Raw genomic sequence first — 22141 nt, 5'->3', positions numbered from 1 at the left:
TGGCACAACCAGGCCAGGGAGTTAGGACTTTATATCAAAGCCATGGGGACGCTGATCAGGTGTATGGAGAGCCACTCAGGCAGCAGGTGCAAGTCTGGACAGGCAGCCACCCAAGAAGGTTGCAGCCTTGGCTAAATGGCCAGGGCTTGTCCCATTGGCAGAGGGAGGGCCCTGCACAGAGAGGAGGAGGCTCCAGAAGAGCCTGGGGAGGGGCCCTGGGGACAGAGGGAGAGAGAAAGAGTGTGTACGGCAGGGAGGCTGCCCCTCCTGAGGCGTGTGTCAAGTTCAAATTCCCCGGTGGCGGAGGGACCTTGCTCCTAACTCACCACAGCACTCAGCAGAGATCTTTTGTGTGGATCTGAAGGATCCGCAAATCCAGACCCTCCACTATGCTTGCAGAGCGCAACCCAGCATGCCCCCCAGCAGCTGAGGGTACAGTGCCTGAACAGCCACCAGCCTTCTCTCAGAAAGCTTCTGGACAGTCCATGCTGTGCTGGGGGAACATTGGACTGTGGAAATGTCGGCAAGGGGACCCAGCTAATCACATGAATTTATCCCTAGAGAGTGTCCGTTGCTGATGAAAATCTGTCACGTAGATGTCCCTCACAGTTTAATGGATAACCCCAAGAAATGTTGCAAGTACCCCCAGGAACCCTGCATTAGAGCAATGTCCACTTTTGATAAGTGATGTTATAGCCCTTGCAGAAGAAAGCAGTTGTAAAGGTTTCCGCAGTATGTCTTAAAGCATGGCAGAATGTTTGTGACACATCTTAAGCAGAAGGAAAGGCAGGGTGTACAATCGTAAGTTCAGCGGGAGCTCACCCACATAAAAGGTCAAACCGCATGAAATGGTTTCTGTAGGTCAGAAATGGTCGGTGGCCAGCGACAGCGTGACTTGTTGAACAGAAATAGAATGGAAAGGAATGCGCTCAAATAGGAGTTGTGGTTCTGTCTGGTTTGTGAAATCCTGGGTGGTTGCTGTTTAATAATTACAGAAAACTGGAAATTCCTCACCTGCATTCACATCACCTGCTGCATCACGGAGCCCCCCCCCAATACCTGCTCCCATACCTGCCTCTGGGCCAGTCCTTCATGGGACCGCCTTTTACCATGCCTGGGAGCCTTCCGGGGTTCTGTCCACCCTCTGGATGTGCCCCGCTCACCGGAGTTGGCCCTTGACGGGCCTCAGTCTGCCTGCATCTCACCCTCCAAAGTTCCCGTTAGAACACGACTTCCTGGGGGCTGCTTCCTGCTGATGAACTCACTGAACTCCCTTGAACTCAGGCCCGAGAGAAACTCCAGGGCAGGCTTGGCCGGCCAGGAACCCGGCCCTCCTGACTCTGGTTGTCGCGCTCATAGAGACGTGACCTAAGATGATGACCCAGCCCTGTATGCACCACACTGTTGATTTACTGAGCCTGCTGACAGGCACCCAGAACTCCCTTGGTTTTTTCCACCTATGCTGCTGCTCCAGGTGGGGCACCCCTCCGCCCCCACCGTTGCTGAATCTCTTGATATGGCCTTCATAGCAGCCGATCAGGATGGTTTTTTGTTCACTCATCTCTCTCTATTTTCCAAACAAAATTTGAGGCAGCTCCTCTGCTCCGTGTCATCTGTGAATTTGATAAGTGAGCCTCCTGTTGTCTCATCTCAGGCAAGACTGAGGACAGAGCCCTTTGGCATTCCACTAGAGACCCCTTTTCTCCTTAAGATCAGTCCATCACCAAGATTGAGGGTGAATGCATGGTAAATTTTAGTCACCCAACCTGCAATCATTGGTCCCTAATTTCCCCCTCAAATTAATTTACAGGGATGTCACGAGGGATTCAGCCAGCACCTTGCCGTTGTTCATAGCTATTGTCTCCCACTATGCCCAGAGCCACCCAGGATCATCCATTCACTGTAGTGGCTATAAACGCCTTCTCTAGTCACTCCACTCCAGGGCTGCAAAGCACACCTCCTAGAGCTGAGTCTTTTTTTTTTTTTTTTTTAAGGGCCACAGGTACAGCCCGTGGTAGTTCCCAGGCTAGGCATCGAATCGGGGCTGCTGCTCCGGCCTACGCCACAGCCATGCCAACAATGGATCCTTAACCCACTGAGCGAGGCCAGGGATCGAACCCACATCCTCATGGATACTAGTTGGGTTTGTTTCTGCTGAGCCATGACGAGAACTCCTCAGAGCTGAGTCTTGATTTTATCAAGGAAACAGGAAACCTGGGATTCACAGCCTGTTTGCCATGCTCACAGCTTATCAGCCATTTTTGGCCGCAGATAAACATCAAGATTGTAAGAGTAACTTCTTTCCTCCTCCCGGGAAGCAGGGTCGCCTTGCCCTTCTGTCATTTCTGGTGTCCTGCCCTCCACAGCTCCCCAGAGGTGCTCCACACAGGCTCAGCCCGTCTCCCTACCACTTGTCTCCGTGTCTGACATGAATGTCATCGGATCTGGTGACTTTAGTTGGTGCAGCCTGTGCCCCTGGGCTGCCATGTGCCAGGCACTGGGAAGCTGAGGTCAGCTACACATCCCTCGTCCCACCTTGAATTTCTACACCCTTCTCAATGTGTTTTCTCTGACCCTTCCTGGTCAAAGGGCTGTCTCACCAGCAGGAGAGACAGCAGAAAACCATAGTTAAGGAGTTGCCTTCTTTCTTCCCACACTCTGGGTCCCTAATTTTTTTCTTTATAATAGTGGTAAAATATACATCAAATTTATCACCTTCGCCACCTTAAGTGCATGATTCAGTGGCAGTGAATACACTCACACTGTTGTGCAACCATACCCACCATCCATCTCCAGAACTTTCTCTTCCTGAACGGCACCCCTGTCCCATGAAACACTCACCTCCCCAGCCCCTCCGCCAGCCCCTGACTTCCACCATCTCACCTTCTGTCTCTAGGACTTTGATACTCGGGGTCTCTCATGTTAAGTGGAATCAGACAGTATTTGTGCTTCTGTGTCTGGCTTGTTTCATTTAGCATCATGTCCTCAAGGTCTATCCTTGTTGCAGGGAGTGTCAGAATTTCCTTCCTTTTTAAGGCTGAGTAATATTCCAGTGTTGTGGGTGGACCACATTTGTGTATCCAGTCATCCATCAGTAGATACTTCGGCTGCTTCCACCTCTGCCTAATGTGAATAATGCTGCTGTGAATATGGGTGTCCCTAAATATTTCCAATTATTTGTCAGCCCCTTCTCTCTGCCCCAGTAGGGGCCTGGCCTATTCTTATTCTTTTTAAACACACCTCAGAGCACCCACACACATACCTTTCCAAAAATTATTCTTTTGGGGAGTTCCCTGGTGGTCTAGAGATTAGGACTCAATGCTTTGACCTCTGCAGCCTGGATTCAGTACATAGGCTGGGAACAGAGATCCCACATCAAGCTGTTGCACACCTTGGAGTCCCCCCCCCCAAAAAATCTGTTGTTTTTAACGAGGCTCAGTTCCTCCCAAACTTAACTTGTTTTTTTTTGTTTTTTTTGTTTTTTTTTTGCTGCTCCCACAGCATGCAGAAGTTCCTGGGTCAGAGATCAAACCCATTCCACAGCAGTGACAATATTGGATCCTAAACCTAGTAGGCCGACCACCAGGGAACTCCCAGAACTTAAAATTGAGGAGTTCCTGTTGCGGCTTAGCAGTGACAAACCTGACCAGTATCCATGAGGATGCGGGTTCAATCCCTGGCCTTACTCAGTGGGTTAAGGATCTGACATTGCCATGAGCTGTCGTGTAGGTCTCAGACGTGACTCAGATCTGGTGTGGCTGTGGCTGTGGCTGTGGTGCAGGCTGGCATCTGCAGCTCTCGATTCAACACCTAGCCTGAGAACCTCCATATGCCACAGGTGCAGCCCTCAAAAAAAGGGGGGGGGGAGTCTTTTGTTTGGGAATAGATTTCAATTTATTAACAAATTTGCAAAGAGGGGTTCCCTGGTGGCTCAGTGGGTTAAGGATCCTGCATTGTCACTGCTGTGGAGAGGGTTCTGGTCCTGGCCTGAGAGTTTTTTTTTTTTTTTTTTTTCCCTGAGAACTTCTGTATGCCTTGGGTGCAGCCAAAAAAAAAAAAAAGTTTTCAAAGAGACCTCTGGGTTTCCATATCCTCCCAGCTCAGTTTCCCCTGATGTGTGCATTACTTTTGACTAAACTCCATACTGCACTCAGATTTCACCACACCCTGTTCCAGGATCCAGCCCAGGACCCCACATTGCACTTCCTGAATTTCACTCTTGAGCTACCTCCTTGCTGTTAGCATCCATTACAATTATGTGCTGTCTGGTCCTAAGTCTTTGAGAATCTGGACTCAGTAGTCATCCTGTGGCAGCACCTCACGCTCCTCCTTCAGATCCCACCCCCTTTCCTTACTCCTGATGATTCTTGATGAAATCATTTTCCCGATTTTTTTTTTTTTTTTTTTTTTTAAGGGCTGCACCTGCGGCATATGGAAGTTCCCAGGTTAGGGGCTGAATCGGAGCTGCAGCTGCTGGCCTAGACCCAGTCACTGGCCTACATCACAGCCACAGCAACTCGGGATCCGAGCGGAGTCTGCCACCTACACCATAGCTCACGGCAGTGCCGGATCCCCGACCCACTGAGCAAGGCCAGGGATTGAATCCGAATCCTCATAGATGCTAGTCAGATTTGTTTCCGCTGCGCCACTAAGAGAACTTCATTTTCCTGAATTTTTAAGACCCTCTCTTCCCCCTTTACTCTCCAGTATCAGGTCTTTGAAATAAACCCCTCTTTTCTTCCCTCAAAAGTAAACTCTTAAACGATAGGCCAAAGGAGGAATTATCTATAATAACAATAGGCGAGCATCTACTCATTATAAAACATTATCGCATTTTGGTATCAGCATATGAATTTGATATCATTGTAGAAAAGGAAAATGCTGAAGGGGGTGGGGAGAATGTTTCCTCTGAGTTATCTGCCATCTACCCCATTTCAGACATGGACCCTTCTTGGCCATTCATTTTTGTTACTGTTTGGTTTTGTCTCCATTTGAAGGCATGTATGCTTCCTAAGTTGCAAGCCTCCCTCATTCAGTAAGGTAACATTCACAAAATGTCAGGCTTATCCAGTGAAATGTAATTTCAGACCTGAGCTGTCAAAGAAATATTTTATCAAGATTAATTTTTGACCAGATTCACGTAAAGGATCACATGGTTTCCTCTTCTCTAGACACAAGCAGACGGTGACTTGGACGCAGTTCTCTAGCTGAGCAGACAAGGTTACAGTGGGCCCTCTATATTCACGTGTTCCACATCCTTGATTCAACCAACCAAGGATCAAAACTGGGGAAAAGTATTCCAGAAAGTTGCAAAAAGCAAAACTTGAATTTGCTGCTCGTAGGCAACTGTTTACCTGGCATTTGCGTTGTATTAGGTACTGTAAGTAGCCTGGAGATGACTTAAGTATACCTGAGGATGTGCATAGGTTATATGCAGATACAGGTGACCGCTGAACAGTGTGGGGGGCAGGGGGGCAGGAGGAGCACTGACCCTCTGGGCAGTCAGAAAATCCAAGCATAACTTTCTAGTTAGCCCTTCATATCTGCAGCTCAGCTTCCTCAGATTCAACCAACCACGGATTGTATAGCACTATAGCACATATTTAGTGAAACACATCTGCTATAAGTGGTCCTGTGCAGTTCAAACCCGTATTGTTCAGGGTCAACTGTATATACTCCACCACTTCATATATGGGACTTGAGCATCCTGTGATCTGGGACCAATCCCCCTTGGATACCAAGGGAACGACCGTATTTAACATTCATGCTAGTGACAGAATTTGTTTTTGCCTTGCAAGTTGGCTCATTAAGGCCACATTCTCCCATGAGATTGAGGATAGGAGGGGACTGCTGACCCATGGCCAACTGGCCACTCTCTCAGCCAGGTATCATTTCTTCCTAGCCACACCTTTGCCCATTCCTCTTTTCCACCATGACCCCCAGGGGGCTTCTGCACAGAGTCCCCAGGACAAGGCTTTGCGTTTAACCAGCTCCCAACAAAGCAGCTCCACATCCCGTGGGGCTGCACTGTTTGTCATTCCTTGTTTCTCATCTTTTTTTTTTTTTTTTTTTTTTTGTCTTTTTGCCGTTTCTAGGGCCACTCCCACGGCATATGGAGGTTCCCAGGCTAGGGGTCTAATCGGAGCTGTAGCTGCCAGCCTACACTACAGCAACACGGGATCCAAGCCACGTCTGCAACCTACACCACAACTCACAGCAATGCCGGATCGTTAACCCACTGAGCAAGGCCAGGGATCGAACCTGCAACCTCATGGTTCTTAGTTGGATTCGGTAACCACGAAGCCATGACGGGAACTCCTCTCATCTTTTTTTATACTTGTCACAGTCGTTTCCCAAATAAAGTAGTATGTCATGAGGCCCTTGGGCATTTCTCCTTTTCACGGTAACCCTCTCTGAACATCTCAAAGCCTGCTTACTTATAAAAAACTGTTCCTAGCCTCCTCCTTGGCCACCAGAACTGCTTTCTGAGGTTTCCATTGTCTGTCACCTCCTGCAGCAAGTCTTCTTAAGAGGCTGTGCCCTTTGGCCTTCGCTCTGGGAGGTGAAGGGAAGGAGAGAAGAGGAAGGCTGCTTGCTCTTTCTTTCTGCAGAGGTGTCCAGTGAGGGAGAAGAGAAGGTCTGGAATTTAATGAGTTCTCAGAAAACAGAGCTTCTTTTTTTCACTGTGCTCAGGGCTGAATTGTGTTCCCCGCCAAATGACCATGTTGAAGCCCTAACTCTCAGCATGAGGGTATTAGGAGGTGGAGCCAAAACAAAACCAAATGAAAAGGTAGGTGGTGCCTTTTCGAGATAATTAGATTCAACGAGGGCATGAAAATGGGGGCCCCATGATGGGATTAGTGCCCTTTTAAGAAGAGACACCAGTTAGCTTGTGAAGACACAGGGAGAAGGTAGCCATCTGCAAGCCAGAAAGCAAGCCCTCAGCAAGGGCCACATCTACTGGCACCTGGGTCTTGGACTTCCCAGCCCCCAGGACTGTAAGACAAGTTTGTATTGTTTAAACCACCCAGTCTATATAATTTTATTATGGCAGCCCAAGCTGACTAGGACTTTGGGCATGAGTGTTCTTTTTTGTTGTTGTTGTTGTTGTTGTTGTTGCTATTTCTTGGGCCGCTCCCGCGGCATATGGAGGTTCCCAGGCTAGGGGTTGAATCGGAGCTGTAGCCACCGGCCTACGCCACAGCCACAGCAATGCGGGATCCGAGCCGAGTCTGCAACCTACACCACAGCTCACGGCAACGCCGGATTGTTAACCCACTGAGCAAGGGCAGGGACCGAACCCGCAACCTCATGGTTCCTAGTCGGATTCGTTAACCACTGTGCCACGACGGGAACTCCTTTTTTTTTTTTTTTTTTTTTTTTTTTTGGTGGTGGTGGTGGTGGTTGCTTTTGTTTGTTTCAGACTTTTTCTTTTGAAATCATTGCAGACTCCCAGTAAATTGCCAAGTTGGTATAGAGGTCAGGTGTTTCCCCACCAGTTACTTCTTTGTAACTATGATAGGGTATCAAAACCAGGAAATTGTCATCTAGACAACATGTGAGTCTAGTCCTAAGCCATTTTATTACATGTGCAGATTCCCACAACCACTACCCCTTTTAAGATCCAGGACTATTCTGTCACCAACTTCCGTGTTAGACGCATCCACTCTTCTGCTCTGTGCCACCATTAACCCCAGCAACTTCTACTCCATCTCTCTAATTTTGTTATTTCAAGAATGTTACATAAATGGAATCGTATGGTGACCTTTTGAGATTGGCTTTTTTGTATCCGTATAATGCCCATGAGGTCCACCCTAGTCGCAGGTTATCACCGGTTCCTTTTCCTTACCAATTAGTATTCCATGGCATAGATCGACCACAGTTGTCTCACCATTTACTCAGTGAAGGACATTACTATTGTTTCCAATTTTGGCTTTAAGCATCTGCGAATAGTCCTGTATGGGTTTTTGTCTGGACGTAAGTTTTGTATTTCTCTTTAGGTAAATACCTACCCAGAAGTGCAGTTACTTCATTTTCATTACAAATGGCTCAGCTGTTTTTCAGAACGGCTGCACCCTTTTACATTCCCACCAGCAGCGTATGCATCATCCAATTTCTTTACATCTTTGCCGGCATTTAGCTTCATCACTGTTTTTTATTTTAGCCATTCTGGTTATGATGGCTCGTGGTGGTCTAATTTGCATTTCTCTGTTGAACATCATATCCTGTGCTTTTTTATTTATTTATTTTTTTTACCCTTTGTATCTCTTTTTTTTTTTTTTTTTTTTTTTTTTTTTGTCTTTTTAGGGCTGCACCCAAGGCATATGGAAGTTCCCAGACTAGGAGCTGAACTGGAGCTACAGCTGCAGGCCTACACTGCAGCAACACAGGATCCAAACCATGTCTGTAGCCTGCACCACAGCTAACAGCAACGCTGGATCCTTAAACCACTGATTGGGGCCAGGAATCAAACTTGCATCTTCATGGATACTAGTCAGGTTCATTTCTGCTGAGCCACAATAGTAACTCTTATCTTTTGCTCATTTTCTAAACGGATTGTTTGTGTTTTCACCATTGGATTATAAGAGCTCATTTATTATACATTCTAAATGCTTGTCTTCTTGGAGGACATGTGGAAGTTTCCAGGCCAGAGATCAGACCCACACCATAGCAGTTACCCCAGCTACAGAAGTGCCAACACCAGATCCTTAATCACTAGGCCACCAGGAAACTCATAAATTCTGGTCCTTTGTCAGATAAATGGTTTGTGAGTATTACCTCCCACTCTGTAGCTTATCTTTTTCATCCTCCTAACAGGTCTTCTACCAGCAAATGTTTTTAATTATGATGAAGTCAATTTAAAGATTTTTTTTTTTCCTTTTGTGGATCAGACTTCTGGTGTCCATAGCAAAGAACCACTCAAGCTCCAGTTCCTGAAGATTTTCTCCTACAGTAGCTATGAAAAGCCTCATAGTTTTATATTTTCCATTTAAATTTGAAGTCCATTGTGAGTTCTTATGAAAAGCATGACGTTTCGTTTGAGATTCATTTTTATGCCTGTGGATATGGACAGTTGTCCTTTCTACTTTAACTGCCAGAATTATCCATAAAATGATACAAAATATTTTGTAGTGGAGTTCCCATCGTGGCACAAAGGTTAACAAATCCGACTAGGAGCCATGAGGTTGCAGGTTCGATCCCTGGCCTTGCTCAGTGGGTTAAGGATCTGGCGTGGCTGTGAGCTGTGGTGTAGGTCACAGACACAGCTTGGATCCCAAGTTGCTGTGGCTGTGGCGTAGGCCCGTGGCTACAGCTCCAATTAGACCCCTAGCCTGGGAACCTCCATATGCCAAGGGAACGGCCCTAGAAAAGGCAAAAAAAAAAAAATACTTTGTAGTATCATGATTTGCAAGCATATAGCTTTGTTGGCATAAATCATATGTCCCCTGTATGATATTTATGCAGAAAACGTATATTTGCTACCATATATTTCTTTTGCTATATGCGAAGGATTTTCCACACAGATCTCTGGATCTCTCATTAAACATTATTTCTCAACTTATCTTCGTTCCAGGAACAATTAATCGTAGGTGGTGGCATTATGGATTATTTCTTCTTTTACACCATTTCATGATTTTTAAGTTTTCTACACACACAGTCAAGAGGGTATTGAAAAAAAAATTTAAATGGTGTTTGCTGGGTTTGACGTAATTTGGGAGTGGGGGGCTTGTGTGTGTGTGTGTGTTTTTAATTGGGTAGTTTCCAGTTCACAAGGGGTCTTCTTTCTGGCTTACACTGATAAGCCCCACATGCCCCCCCACCTTTTTTTGTCTTTGCCCTCTGAGGCACGGAGTTAAGATTCGGGTGTTTGGGTTCTTTTTTTTTTTTCCCCTATATTTTTATTCTTTTTTGTGCTGTCTTGCTTGTGTAACATCAAACCGGAGCAGGGTAGAGAAATCAATGAGTTGTCTGGGAATCGATTGAGTCTATTCTCAGGTAGCCACAAAGCCAGGAACTGTGAACTGAAAACTTCATTTTGTCTCAGATTTTCTTAATTGTCTCTCGAACACTCGCCCAGGGCCCTTGCTTGCTAGAACTCTCCAGAGACAGGCGATACCCTCAGCCGAAAAGTCTTCGCCCACACAAAGAATGGGGGCAGGGACAGGGACCCAAGACCCCACCAAATAGGAGGAAAGGGACAGCTGTTTTGAAGCTTTTAGAACTGCTAGGAGGTTGGGGAAGGCTGTTCCCACCTAAAGATACCCCCAGTCTGGTCCATCTGTGTGCCCTTTTGCTGAAACCTGCAGGGACTTCTGGGGACTCTTGTGGCTCAGTGGGTTAAGGATCCAGCGTCGTCACTGCTGTGGCTCTGGTGGCTGCTATGGTGCAAGTTCGATCCCAGGACCAGGAACTTCTCATGCCGCAGCCATGGCTAAAAAGGAAAAAAAGAAGGGACCTCTGTGCCCAGGCTGGGCTGCCTTCCTTTTTTCTTTCTTTCTTTTTTTTTTTTCTCTTTTTTTTTTGCCACTCTAGTGGCATGTGGAAGTTCTGGGGCTGAGATTGAACCCACGCCACATCAGTGACGTAAGCCGCTGTAGTGACCGTGCCAGATCCTTCCTTAACTCACTTCGCCACAGAATTCCTAGCTGCCTTCCTAAGATGTTTCCAGTTGCTTTCCCATCTAGCAGCAAGAGGCATCTGTCATTTTGAATGTAAATTTCTTAGTTGGAAGTCAATATTTCTAGAAGCCAGGGTGCTTCAGAATTCAAGCCTGATTAAGATGGTCACCTAATATGTCATAATGGATTTCCTTCAAAAATGACTTTCAGGGAGTTCCTGTAGTGGCTCAGTGGTAACGAACCCGGTTAGTATCCATGAAGATTCAGATTCAGTCCCTGGCCTTGCCCAGTGGGTTAAGGATCTGAGCATTGCCTTGAGCTGTGGTGTAGGTGCAGACATGGCTTGGATCCTGAGTGGCTGTGGCTGTGGTATAGGCCGGTAGCTGTAGCTCTGATTCAACCCCTAGCCCGGGAACTTCCATATACCTCAGGTGCAGCCCTAAAAAGACAGGAAAAAAAGACGACTTTCAGGAGTTCCTGCTGTGGTACAATGGGTTCAGCAGCATCTCTGTGGCTCTGGGGCACATTTCAATCCCCGGCCTAGCATAGTGGGTTAAGGATCCAGTGTTGCCACAGCTGTGGCTCAGATCTGATCCCAGGCCCAGGAACTCCATATGCCACAGGGCAGCCAAAAAAAAAGGGGAAAAAAAAATGACTTTCAACAGGTTTGTGGCTATTAAGTTTTGTTCATGGGCTTTCCTCACAGGCCCTCATGCTTCCTGCAAGAGCTGAAGGGGTTGGGCTTGTGTATCAGAATTTATAGGCTGCGGGTCACTCGGGAGCCTAAGTACACTAGAAATTAGCACATTAACCCTAACTTCATAGTATGGACTTTATCCAAATAAAGTCACACCTGTGGAATCTTGACAGCTGTCACACCAGCTTAGTCATCTAATTTGTTTATGGAGACCTCTCTTCAATTCAAGAAACCAAGACAAAACAGGCTTTAAAAAAAAAAAAAATTCAGAACAGGCTGCTGTCTGTGGCTGTGGCTGGGAATGGGGTGTTTTTCCCTCTGGGCCAAGCCCTTTTTCCATTTTCATCGTTCACTTTTCATTGTCATCCCCACCTCTCCTCTGGGTGCCCTGTGCTGTGGATGGTCACCACGGTGGGCCGGAAGCACGCTGATCGATGTCACCTCCCAGCGGTGGGCAGACAGTGCTAATTAGGCTCCAGAGTGGCTTCAGTGGCGGTGCAGACTGTGTGAGGCTGAGCACTGATCCCGTTGGCTTCTCGGCCTGGGTCCCAGTGCCCGGCCACTGCCTGTCTGCCCTGTTTAGTTTAGGAAAACTGTCTAGTTTAGGAAAACACGCTATCTAGTTTAGGAAAACACACTGGCGAGATAAATACATCTTCCTCTCTCCGTAGATCTGGGGCAGCTTGATTAACCCATACTGTGTGTCGAACCCACAGATCACTCAAGTTGTTTTCCTGCCAAAAGATGGCTCTTCCTCACAGGAATTCTGTTGAACAGGTTTAACTGAGATACAATTCACATTTCATACGACCCATCCATTTAAGTGCTCCGTGCAATGGCTTCGAGTGTATTCAGAGTCACTGCAGTCAATTTTAGAACCCTCCCCCACCCCAAAAGAAACTGCATAGCTGTCACCTTCCAACCTCCCCCAGTCCTAGGTACCTATTAACCTACTTTCTTTGTGGATTTGCGTACTCTTCCTATAGATGGACTCTCACACGTGTGGTCCTGTGTGCCTGGCCTCTTTCCCTTAGTGTGGTATTCCCCGAGGCCATCCATATTGTGGTATGCTTCAGCATCTCATTACATCTTTGACTGACTACTGTTCCAGTGGACGGATGGACGGCATTACTCTCAGATTCCAAATTTGCAAATGTACCTACTGGCTAAAATGTATCTATAACTTTTCAGTCAGTACTCGTGGGGGTTTTCACAGTCACTTGCAGAGACAGGTGCAGGGAAAAATGTGAGTCACTCAACACACACATTCTCAGCTGAGGCTGAACAGGCCACACCCTGCCTCCTTGCTTCGGTTACTGTAAACACGTGTCCTTTTTGGCGGTGTATTTTGTGCCACGTTTTTTTGGGTTTTGGGTTTTTTTTGGGGGGAGTTGGCTTTTTGTTGGTGGTTTGTCTCTTGAAAGGGGCCCCCAGGTATAGGGCTTAAGTGTAGTCCAGTGGTCCTGAGCACAGGGAGGCTGCCCCACACCTTACAGAGAAAATCTATTTTAGAGGAGCTTCATTCATCCTGGTGCTGTTGGCCAGGAGGAGTTCAATTTAATGAATCAACAGTATGTGCTAAATAAGGCGTCTTTGAATAGAAACACACATGAAACAAGTGATGTTGGCAAAAGTGTAGGCCAAAGCTTCCAGGAACCTACATTTGTTTTTCCCTTGGGAGCCGTGGTTCGTAGCTGTGTGAGCTAATTTACTGCATTGTTGACTATGGAAGTACTTTCTAAGCAATCAGGAGACAGACAACTTTCTTTCATCTTTTCCCTTCTATCTTTCAAGACCAGCAACCTCAATTTTCAAAGAGTATGATACAATGTTAGATAAACAAAAGAAGATGTAAGGGCTTCATTCATATGTGATAGTAAAAATCAAGATATGAGTCGGATATAAAGCGGTATGAATTCTCTTGTGGTGCAGCAAGTTAAGGATCTGGCGTGGTTGCTGCAGCAGCTTGGGTTGCTGCTGTGGCGTGGTTTCAATCCCTGGCCTGGGAACTTTCACATGCCACGGGCATAGCCAAAAAAAAATTTTTTTTTGGAGTTCCCGTCGTGGCGCAGTGGAAATGAATTCGACTAGGAACCACGAGGTTGTGGGTTCGATCCCTGACCTCGCTCAGTGGGTTAAGGATCTGGCATTAGCCGTGAGCTGTGGTGTAGGTCGCAGATGTGGCTTGGATCTGGTGTTGCTATGGCTGTGGTGTAGGCCAGTGGCTACAGCTCCAATTCAACCCCTAACCTGGGAACCTCCATATGCCACAGGTGCAGCCCTCAAAAGACAAAAAAAAAAAAAAAAAAAATTTTTTTTAAAGGGTAAGTGGTTATTTAAGATGTAATCATAGCAAAATATCCGTGTGCTAATATTTTTGGATCTGAAAAGACAGGATTCACTTTTTTCTGTAAAGATTTAATCTGCTTAAAAGATAAAAAAGATAACATTAAAGATAATGTTGTTTTGGGAAATAAGCGAAGAAAAAATGGGAGGGGGGATTGCAGAACATCACCACCACAAATGAGAATGGACTGCAGCTTTTTATTCTGGAATAGTTCAAGACATAGAACTCCACTGAGCACTCCCCACCTGTCACATCTCACAAACTATAGTCCAATGTCAAATCCAAGACACTGATATTGAGATGATAATTATCAACACAGGGACAGAGCTTTGCTGTTTGCTGGTTGTTTTGCTAGTTGTTTTTTTTTTAATTACTCAATGAATTTATTATGTTTATAGTTGTATGGTGATCATCACAATCTAATGCTAGTTGTTACCTGCACTATTTTCTTTTGTTTTGTTTTTTGGCCATGCCTATAGCATTTGGAAGTTCCTGCCAGGGATCGAACCTGAGCTACAGGAGTGACGATACTGGGTTCTTAAAGCACTAGGCCACCGGGGTACTCCCTGATCACTTTTTTTTTTTTTTTTTTTTTTTTTTGCTTTTTAGGGCCACACCCACCACATATGGAGGTTCCCAGGCTAGGGGTCGAAGTGGAGCTGTAGCCACAGCAACACCAGATCTTAGCCACGTCTGTGACCTACACCACAAATCACAGCAACGCCAGATCCTTAACCCCCTGAGCAAGGCCAGGGATCAAACCTGCGTCCCATGGATCCTAGTCAGATTCATTTCCGCTGTGCCACAATGGGAACTCCTTTCTAATCACTTTTTAAAATTTCTCAGGAACTAGTGATTCTTAGAGGGTGTTTGTGGTGACCTTTTCTTCCATGGGCTGTTGAATGAAAGCAGAATCCTCTGACTTTAGGCAAAGGATTCATTTCAGCATTTGTCCCATATTTGTACGTGCAGATCATAATTGCCTGGGTGGAGCTTAATGGGTATAGAAATGCCAGGAAGTGCCTGCTCTGGACCACGGAGGCCTCAATTTATGATTTTCATCATTGCAAAGGGGTGTTGGCATGTGACTGACAGCCTTGTCACCTAGTCCACTCTGATAATAGTCATCCTTTGCCATTCGTGATCATGATGTCGGGATGTCTGAGGTCACTGACCAGATGGCGTCACACCACTTAGTGGTTCAGTCTCAGTTTACAAGCTTTCTTCTTACTCCTCTACCAGATGCTTTCTCCCCAAACAGACCCACCTGCACATTGGTGACCCCCCCATTTCCACCCAAGTTAAAACTCACTGAGCATGCTAAATCCCACTCCCCCAGAAAAGATGGCATTTTCCTTGAAGACTGAGCCCATCCCAAAGGGCACAGTCTCTCCGATGCTCAGCACCAGAGTCCCAGCTGCTTCCTTCACACGACATAGAGAAACCCATGGGTATGGGGCTCTGGGAACCCAGGAGCCAAGTAGGAAAGGCCACCGGGCAGATTTCTCTTCAGTGCTGCTGTTTGCTTAGAGCAGAGCTTTCAGATGTGGCTTTCACCCCAAGAATAAGTGAATTAGCCAAGCAGCCCATCTCAACTCGGCTTGACTTAAACGGGGGTTGGGGGGGGGGGGAACATCGTCCTAATTAACGACAGCCTGGCTTAATAGGAGCGGTGTCTTCCCATCATGGGGAAGGTGTCAGTGTGTACAACGCATCCCAGTATTGCAGCCCTTAAGTTAATGAGCAGATGAGTGCGAACAACCCTTCGGAGGCCCTGTCGCGTGTGAGGTCATCTTACGATCACCTTATAAAATAGGATCAGAGCCTCTCGTCCACCTTGAGGTTCAAATTCTATTCGAGCAATTACGAACAGTGGCGCGTGTGGCTAAACATCAGAAACCCTGTGCGCTCTGCCTTAGAATCATCCTGACAGCCAATCTCAGATTCATCATGATCACGTGTAATGTCAGCACGAGCTCCCTGTTCCGTGATCTGAAGATTCTTTGCAGTGGGTGTAAATGGCTCTCTGCTCTTCACCCCACTGCTAAGACAGATGGGTTGGGGGCATTATTGTGGTGGTGGTGGTGGTGGTGTTTTACCAAAGGAGAAAATACTGTGCGATTTCCACACTAACCAGTCACAGTGGGGACCAATTTCCTGCCCTTCAGACCCGCTGCTTCAGCCAATACAGTAAGAGAAGCAGCTCTACATTTCTAGAAGGATCACCCAGGGGTATAAAAACGGCACAGCCCGGCAGCGCCGGGTCTCGGAGCCCCAAGCGCATGAGCATGGGGAACGCACATTCCAAAAGCGGGGACAGGGACGGCGCTCTGCGAGGCTGCCCTGAGCTCTCGTTCTACGGCTCCCTTCCCAGAAAGTGGAGCGAGAACGTTTTTCTGGATAACGAGCTGCTGACCTCCAAGATCTTGTCCGTGCTGCGGCCACAGTCGGAGCGGGGCCTGCGGCCGGGCCACCTCCGCTACCCGGCCCACTTCCTCAGCACCAACTCCGTCTTTGCCTCCGTCGCAGCATCCCTGAAGGAGCACCCAAGGGCCACCCTCCTGTCCGATGGCAGCCCGGGCCTATCCAGGAATGTCGGCATGACGGTCTCGCAGAAGGGGGGTCCACAGCCAGCACCCAGCCTGGCGGGAACAGGGACGAGACTCGGGTAAGTGGGGTCCTCCTTCTGCCATCAGGGGCGGGCGAAGGGAAGGAGCGGGGGTGTAGTGCCTCGGGGACCCCCAGCTGAGCGGCAAGATTCCCATTAACACCTGCTTTGGAGATTTAGTCCTTTTCCTTTATCAAAAATGATGGGTTCTGGATGTCCACCGCCATTTGGAGCCAGTTCGCTTCACGCTCCTGTAAAGCCCCTTAGACTGGGCTCCTTTCTGTCCTCCAGATGAGACTGGAAGTCCGCTGAGGTTGCCACAGAGTAGGGGTCCTCTTATTTATGCCTCAGTCTGGCTTTCCTAGGACTTCAAGGTGGTTCTCGTAGTATTGCATCTACCAACGTTCGGGTAGAAAACCTCATGTTTAAAAAAAAAAAGTCACTGCAGGGGTCCTTGCGTTAGTTGGTGGGGAGAGGAGCTGATCGTCTTTTTCCTCTAGAAAAGATTCTTCCTCCACCCTGGACTGGGAGGGAGGCTGCATCCGCCCTACTCTGTCTAGAAAGAATCCTGGGGTCCCAGTGGGCTCCGCTGGCCAGTGAAGGAAGCTTGTAACTAACACCCTTAGAACGTACTTGAACATTAGATTAAAGTGAGTTTCGATGGCAGATATAGAGAACACACTTGTGGTTGCCAGTGGAGAGAAGGAAGTGGGGAAGGGTGGGATAGGGGCAGGGGATTAAGAGGTACAAACTGCTTGTAGAAAGTAAATAAGCTATAGGGATATATTGTACAACACAGGGAATACAGCCAATATTTTATAATAACTATCAGTGGACATAACCTTTAAAAATTGTGAATCACCATATTGTCCACCTGAAACCTCTGTAATATCGGACGTCAGCTATAACCCCTCCTCCCCCAAAAAAGTTAGCTTTGATGGAACAAACCCTGATGTATCATTGACATAGTCTCCTCATTTTCAAAACTGATCTGTGACAGAGTTAAAGCTTGTCTTAATATCCAGAAAGTTCTCAAATAGTATCTAATCAGATTGAGTAACAACCTGATTTGCCTTTGTAGAATGTGTGTGTGTGGGTGTGGGTGGGAATAATTCAACTTTTCTAAATAATCGGTTTCATGATTTGTACTCAGACCAGTCACAGGAGAGATGGATGAAGCCGACTCTGCGTTTCTAAAATTTAAGCAGGCAGCTGATGACTCTGTTTCACTTACATCTTCGAATGCCGAGTCCATTTTTGTAGAAGGTACAGTCCCCTCGCGTCTTTGCGGGTGTCACGGGGTCTCCATCCATGGGGCGGGGTCAGACCCACATCCCAGAGTCCATGGGTGGGGGTGGCCCTGATCTCCAGCTGGCCAGCTGGTCTCCAGCACCAGAGCGGTGGCCTCCTGTTCTCCCCTCAGACCCCTACACTGCCTCGCTGAAGAGTGAGGTTGAAGCAGACGCCCACGAGTTCGAGGCCGAGTCCTGGAGCCTCTCGGTGGACCCAGCATACATGAAGAAACAGAAGAGGGAGGTGGTGAAGAGGCAGGATGTGCTTTACGGTAAGGAGGCCTGCACTGCCTGCCACACAGGCCCTTCACCTCCTTTTACTTCTTCTTTTCCTCCTTTTTTTTTTTTTTTTTTTTTTTTAAATAAGTTAATTCCATCTAGGACCCTGGGCTCCCCTACCAACCCTCCCTGAGACTGCGTGGCCTACTCCACCTGCCCCACTCCTCACCCCAGGGCAGTGCTGCCTTCCAGGCCAGGGAGGAGGTGGCTGGGGCGGGCTTTGTGAGAACCTGCCCACAGGGACAGGTGGCTGAGTGCTCAGTCCTGACTCATCCTTACCTTGCTGGTGACCTAGAGAGGGAAGACCCCCTCCCACCCTCCCAGGGCCCATCCTAGCCGTCTCTGGTGACCACAGACAGGCCCAGGTGTGGCCGTAGTAGGGGTTCCAGAGGCATGTCTTTCTCTCTGCACGTGACCATACACTGGCTCATAGGTGGGTGCCTCTTCCCACTGGCGACCAGAGAACCTAGCCATGGGCAGCCACTGCCTTGAGGCGGCATATTGTAGTCACCATGGAAACCACAGCTCCCAGACATTGCCCATCCTGGGCTGGGTACCACCCTGAGTCCCCCTGTGAGTCCCTCCAGCTCCCCTGCCCCACTCACCAGTAGACACCCACTCCTTCCACAGTTCAAAGACTGAGCTCCCTGTCAGGGCCAGAGCAGGTCAGGGTGTGGGGAAGCAGAAGAGTAGGCAGAAGAGCCCCAGCCCAGCTAGGGACCCTGCAGAGAGGGCCAGGAGGGACTAGTCCACTGCTGCCATCTGGACAGCCCTTTGCTAGACAAGCACAGACAGCCCTGGGCCTGGCCAGCGCTGTTGACTTTTGTACCTAACAGCTTTGAGGCCTTGCCTTAAATGGCAGAAAAACTCCCTTACAAAATCTAATCTATCTTGGAGTTACTCTTGTGGCTCAGTGGTTTACAAACCCAAATAGTATCTATGAGGATGAAGGTTCAATCCCAGCCCTCACTCAGTGGGTAAATATCTGGCATTGCCGTGAGCTGTGGTGCAGGTCGCAGGCGTGGCTCGGATCTAGTGTTGCTGTGGCTGTGGTGTAGGCCAGCAGCTGTAGCTCCAATTCGGCCCCTAGCTTGGGAACTTCCATATGCCCTGGGTGTGGCCCTTAAAAGAAAAAAAAAAATCTCATCCTTTTGACCTTTAAGAGTGAATTCACATCCTCACTTGAGCTCTGCTTTTTCTGTCAGTTGTAGTCTGGTCACTAATGTGCACAAATGTGTACATTTTGCATCCCAGGGAGGGGTGTTCATCAGAACAATCTTCTTGCATAAAACAGCCCGGAAACATCTTCGATTGACTCAAGGCATGAAACCCTCCTGTGAATCATGAGGTCCCAGTGTACATCCGGGTCCTCTGTTTCCTGCTGTCTCTTCTCCCCTCGCTGCCATCTTAAGCTGGGACCCCAGCAGGGCTGGGAGGGCCAGGAGGCCTGGCCCCTGTGCAGTAAGACCACCAGGGTGGGAAGGCTTCACAGAAACCGAGAAGCGGGCCTAGCACACAGCAGGCAGGCAGCACGCCAAGCCGGGCGTCCACCCCGCACCAGTAAGTCCTGCCTGCATGTCCCCCCAGAGCTGATGCAGACGGAGGCCCACCACGTGCGCACGCTCAAGATCATGCTGAAGGTCTACTCCCGGGCCCTGCGCGAGGAGCTGCAGTTCAGCCCCAAGGCCGTCAGCCACCTCTTCCCTGGCGCGGACGACCTGCTGGAGCTGCACAGCCACTTCCTGTCTCGGCTGAAGGAGCGCCGCCAGGAGTCCCTGGAGGAGGGCAGTGACCGCAACTACATCATTCAGAAAATCGGGGACCTCCTAGTACAGCAGGTGGGCGCAGCCGGGACCAGCCCCCGCCCTGTCACTTTCCTTACTGTAAGAACATGCTCCCAAGGATAGCCATCCTGGCCCCTTAGAGCCAAGCACACAGCCAGCAGTCTAGAAACAGGCCCAAACATCAGTCCAAACACTGTCCACTGTGTGTTCTGGGCTTTCATTTGTTTGCTTGGCTGAATTTTTTTTTTTTTTTTTTTTTGGCCGCACCTCTGGCCAGTGCAAGTTCCCCGGCCAGGGATCAAACCCACACCACAGTAGTGACAATGCTGGATCCTTAACGTGCTGCGCCACCAGGAAGCTCCCTACTTTTTGGTCTTGCTGGCTGTGTTTTTGGACTGATGCCATCTGTGGCAGGTCTCTTGACCCCGTGCTGACTTCTTTTGAGGCCAGCTTGACAGAAGGGACCGTGTGCCCTCAGAGAGCCCCGAGCATCCTAAGTCAGCTTGCTAGGATTCGTTGGAAGCCCCCTTTTGCCTTTGAATCCTTCTAACATTCTTTGGCTTACATTCATTCTCTTCCTGGGATTTCAGGAAGCTTTCCGAAGCACTTGGGGCATGTAAAAGTTTTCTGCTTTTCCCCTTTTGCACCTGGTGACGAGGCACACGTCCTGAACCGTTTCTCTCCTTGAGAGCGAGCTAGACAAGAAAGCGAAATCCCGAGTAAGGTCAGCCCGTGTTTTAGCAGAGCCAGGTGACCGAGATAAAAGCATTCCCCTGGCAGTTTTCGTGTTTCCTTCTAGTAACATCTTCATGGCCTTTCTTCAGTTTTCAGGTGAAATTGGGGAGAGAATGAAAGAAAAATACGGTGTCTTTTGTAGTGGCCACAACGAAGCCGTCAATCACTACAAGTTGCTGCTGCAACAAAACAAGAAATTTCAAAACTTGATCAAGGTAAAAAAAATAATTTTTTTAAAGTTAAAAAAGTCATTGTTTTGGGGGGGCTTTGTTGTTGCTGTTATTTTGTCTTTTTAGGGCTGCGCCCATGGCACATGGAAGTTCCCAGGCTAGGGGTCAAATCGACCTACGCCACAGCCACACCAGATCCAAGCCATATCTGCAACCTACACTACACCGAAACTCAAGGCAACGCTGGATCCTTAACCCACTGAGCAGGGCCAGGGATCGAACTCACGTCCCACGGATACTAGTTGGGTTCATTACCACTGAGCCACAATGGGAAATTCAAAGATAAGGTTTTTGTAAGGCTTTTTGTCTTCTTTTTTTTTTTTTTTTTTTTTTTTCAGGGATGCACCTGCAGCGTATGGAAGTTCCTAGGCTAGGGGTTAAATCGGAGCTGCAGCTGCTGGCCTATGCACAGCCACAGCAACACCAGATCCTTAACCCACTGAGGGAGGCCTATGGATCGAACCTGAGCTCATAGATACTAGTCGGGTTCATTACCACAGAACCATAACAGGAACTCCTCAACTTCGTGATATGTTTTGGAGTGTTCCCCCTCCACACAGAACTGTAAGCTTTTGGAGAGCTTGGGATTATAAATGACTAGTCATAAAGCAGTGATTTTCAAGTTTCTGTTTTGTTTTTAACCACAAATCCATTTACAACAGGGCAGTGGGATCTGTGGAGAAGCCCAAGGTGGAAAATAAAGCAAAGCTGTACAGTAGAAAATTGACAGAACACTGTAAACCAGCTATAATGGAAAAAATAAAACTCATTTAAAAGAAAAGAAAGCAAAGCAAACCTTGGGCTTTGTTCATCCCAGGGAGGCCCTTAGATGACCCACCCCCGCCCCAGTGGATGGCCCTCATTGCTCAGACTGTGGAGGTGACATAAGTGTCACTACGAGAGGCTTCCCTGTCCCAGGAACCAGCCTTCCGGAGCTACCTCCTCTGCCTCAGATGCTCTGGCAGGTGCAAGACCTGCATTTCTCTAAGCTTTTGCCCCTCCCTTGCCTCCTCCCGTCTGGTCCCCATTTGTCCCTGCCGAAGGTGGAATGACCCACTCCTGTCTTCTGCCCAACAGTGAACAGGTGCTCAGGGCCCAGAAGCTGAGTCAGCAGGTTGGGTAAGGCTCCACCTCCCACTTCCTGGGAGTTGCTCCTGGTCAAGTCCAGGAGCTGTAAACTAGTTATAATGGAAAAAATAAAAATCATTTAAAAAAGAAAAGAAGGCAAACTCTGCAGCAGCCGGCCCACTTCATCCCCAAACAGCTCCACCTCCTGTTGCCTGGACCCCAAGGCCTTAATTCTGAAGTGATACCCAGCAGTCTAGAGATCAGGATGATGGGTTTTTAAATTTCAGTCCATGGTCCTGGCCGTGGATGGACCTGAAAGGGAGGGGGTCTCTTGGTGATAAGCAGAGGGACAAACCATCTGTCATCATGAACCAGAAACAGCTGGATAGTGGGAGGTTTCCAATGAGATAGAAGGAAGCAGGCAGCTCTCTGCCCCTGGAATCTCACAAATCCCAGTGCCTCCTTGGGTCCCCTTTAAAAGG

The 22141-nt window shown here is 48.2% G+C and overlaps 1 protein-coding gene across 14 annotated transcripts in view; it reads left to right on the top strand.

Annotated features, from left to right (window-relative positions):
- Nucleotides 1–22141, top strand: part of ARHGEF18 (Rho/Rac guanine nucleotide exchange factor 18) — a 96418-nt gene that overhangs the window by 58460 nt on the left and 15817 nt on the right. For 13 of the 14 annotated variants that reach the window (XM_021083927.1, XM_021083931.1, XM_021083925.1 and 10 more), the window contains 5 exons: nucleotides 16193–16331; nucleotides 17425–17537; nucleotides 17695–17835; nucleotides 19430–19680; nucleotides 20451–20576. In XM_021083927.1, the coding sequence (XP_020939586.1) occupies nucleotides 16193–16331; nucleotides 17425–17537; nucleotides 17695–17835; nucleotides 19430–19680; nucleotides 20451–20576 (770 nt within the window). Of the gene's footprint in view, nucleotides 1–6266; nucleotides 6791–16192; nucleotides 16332–17424; nucleotides 17538–17694; nucleotides 17836–19429; nucleotides 19681–20450; nucleotides 20577–22141 lie in introns of those variants that run through there. The other variant, XM_021083934.1, reaches the window with a different exon arrangement.

Source organism: Sus scrofa, chromosome 2 (assembly GCF_000003025.6).
Source record: "Sus scrofa isolate TJ Tabasco breed Duroc chromosome 2, Sscrofa11.1, whole genome shotgun sequence".
NCBI lineage: Eukaryota > Metazoa > Chordata > Mammalia > Artiodactyla > Suidae > Sus > Sus scrofa.
Note: the sequence above shows the minus strand (reverse complement) of the source record. Positions and strands in the feature narration are given on the sequence as shown.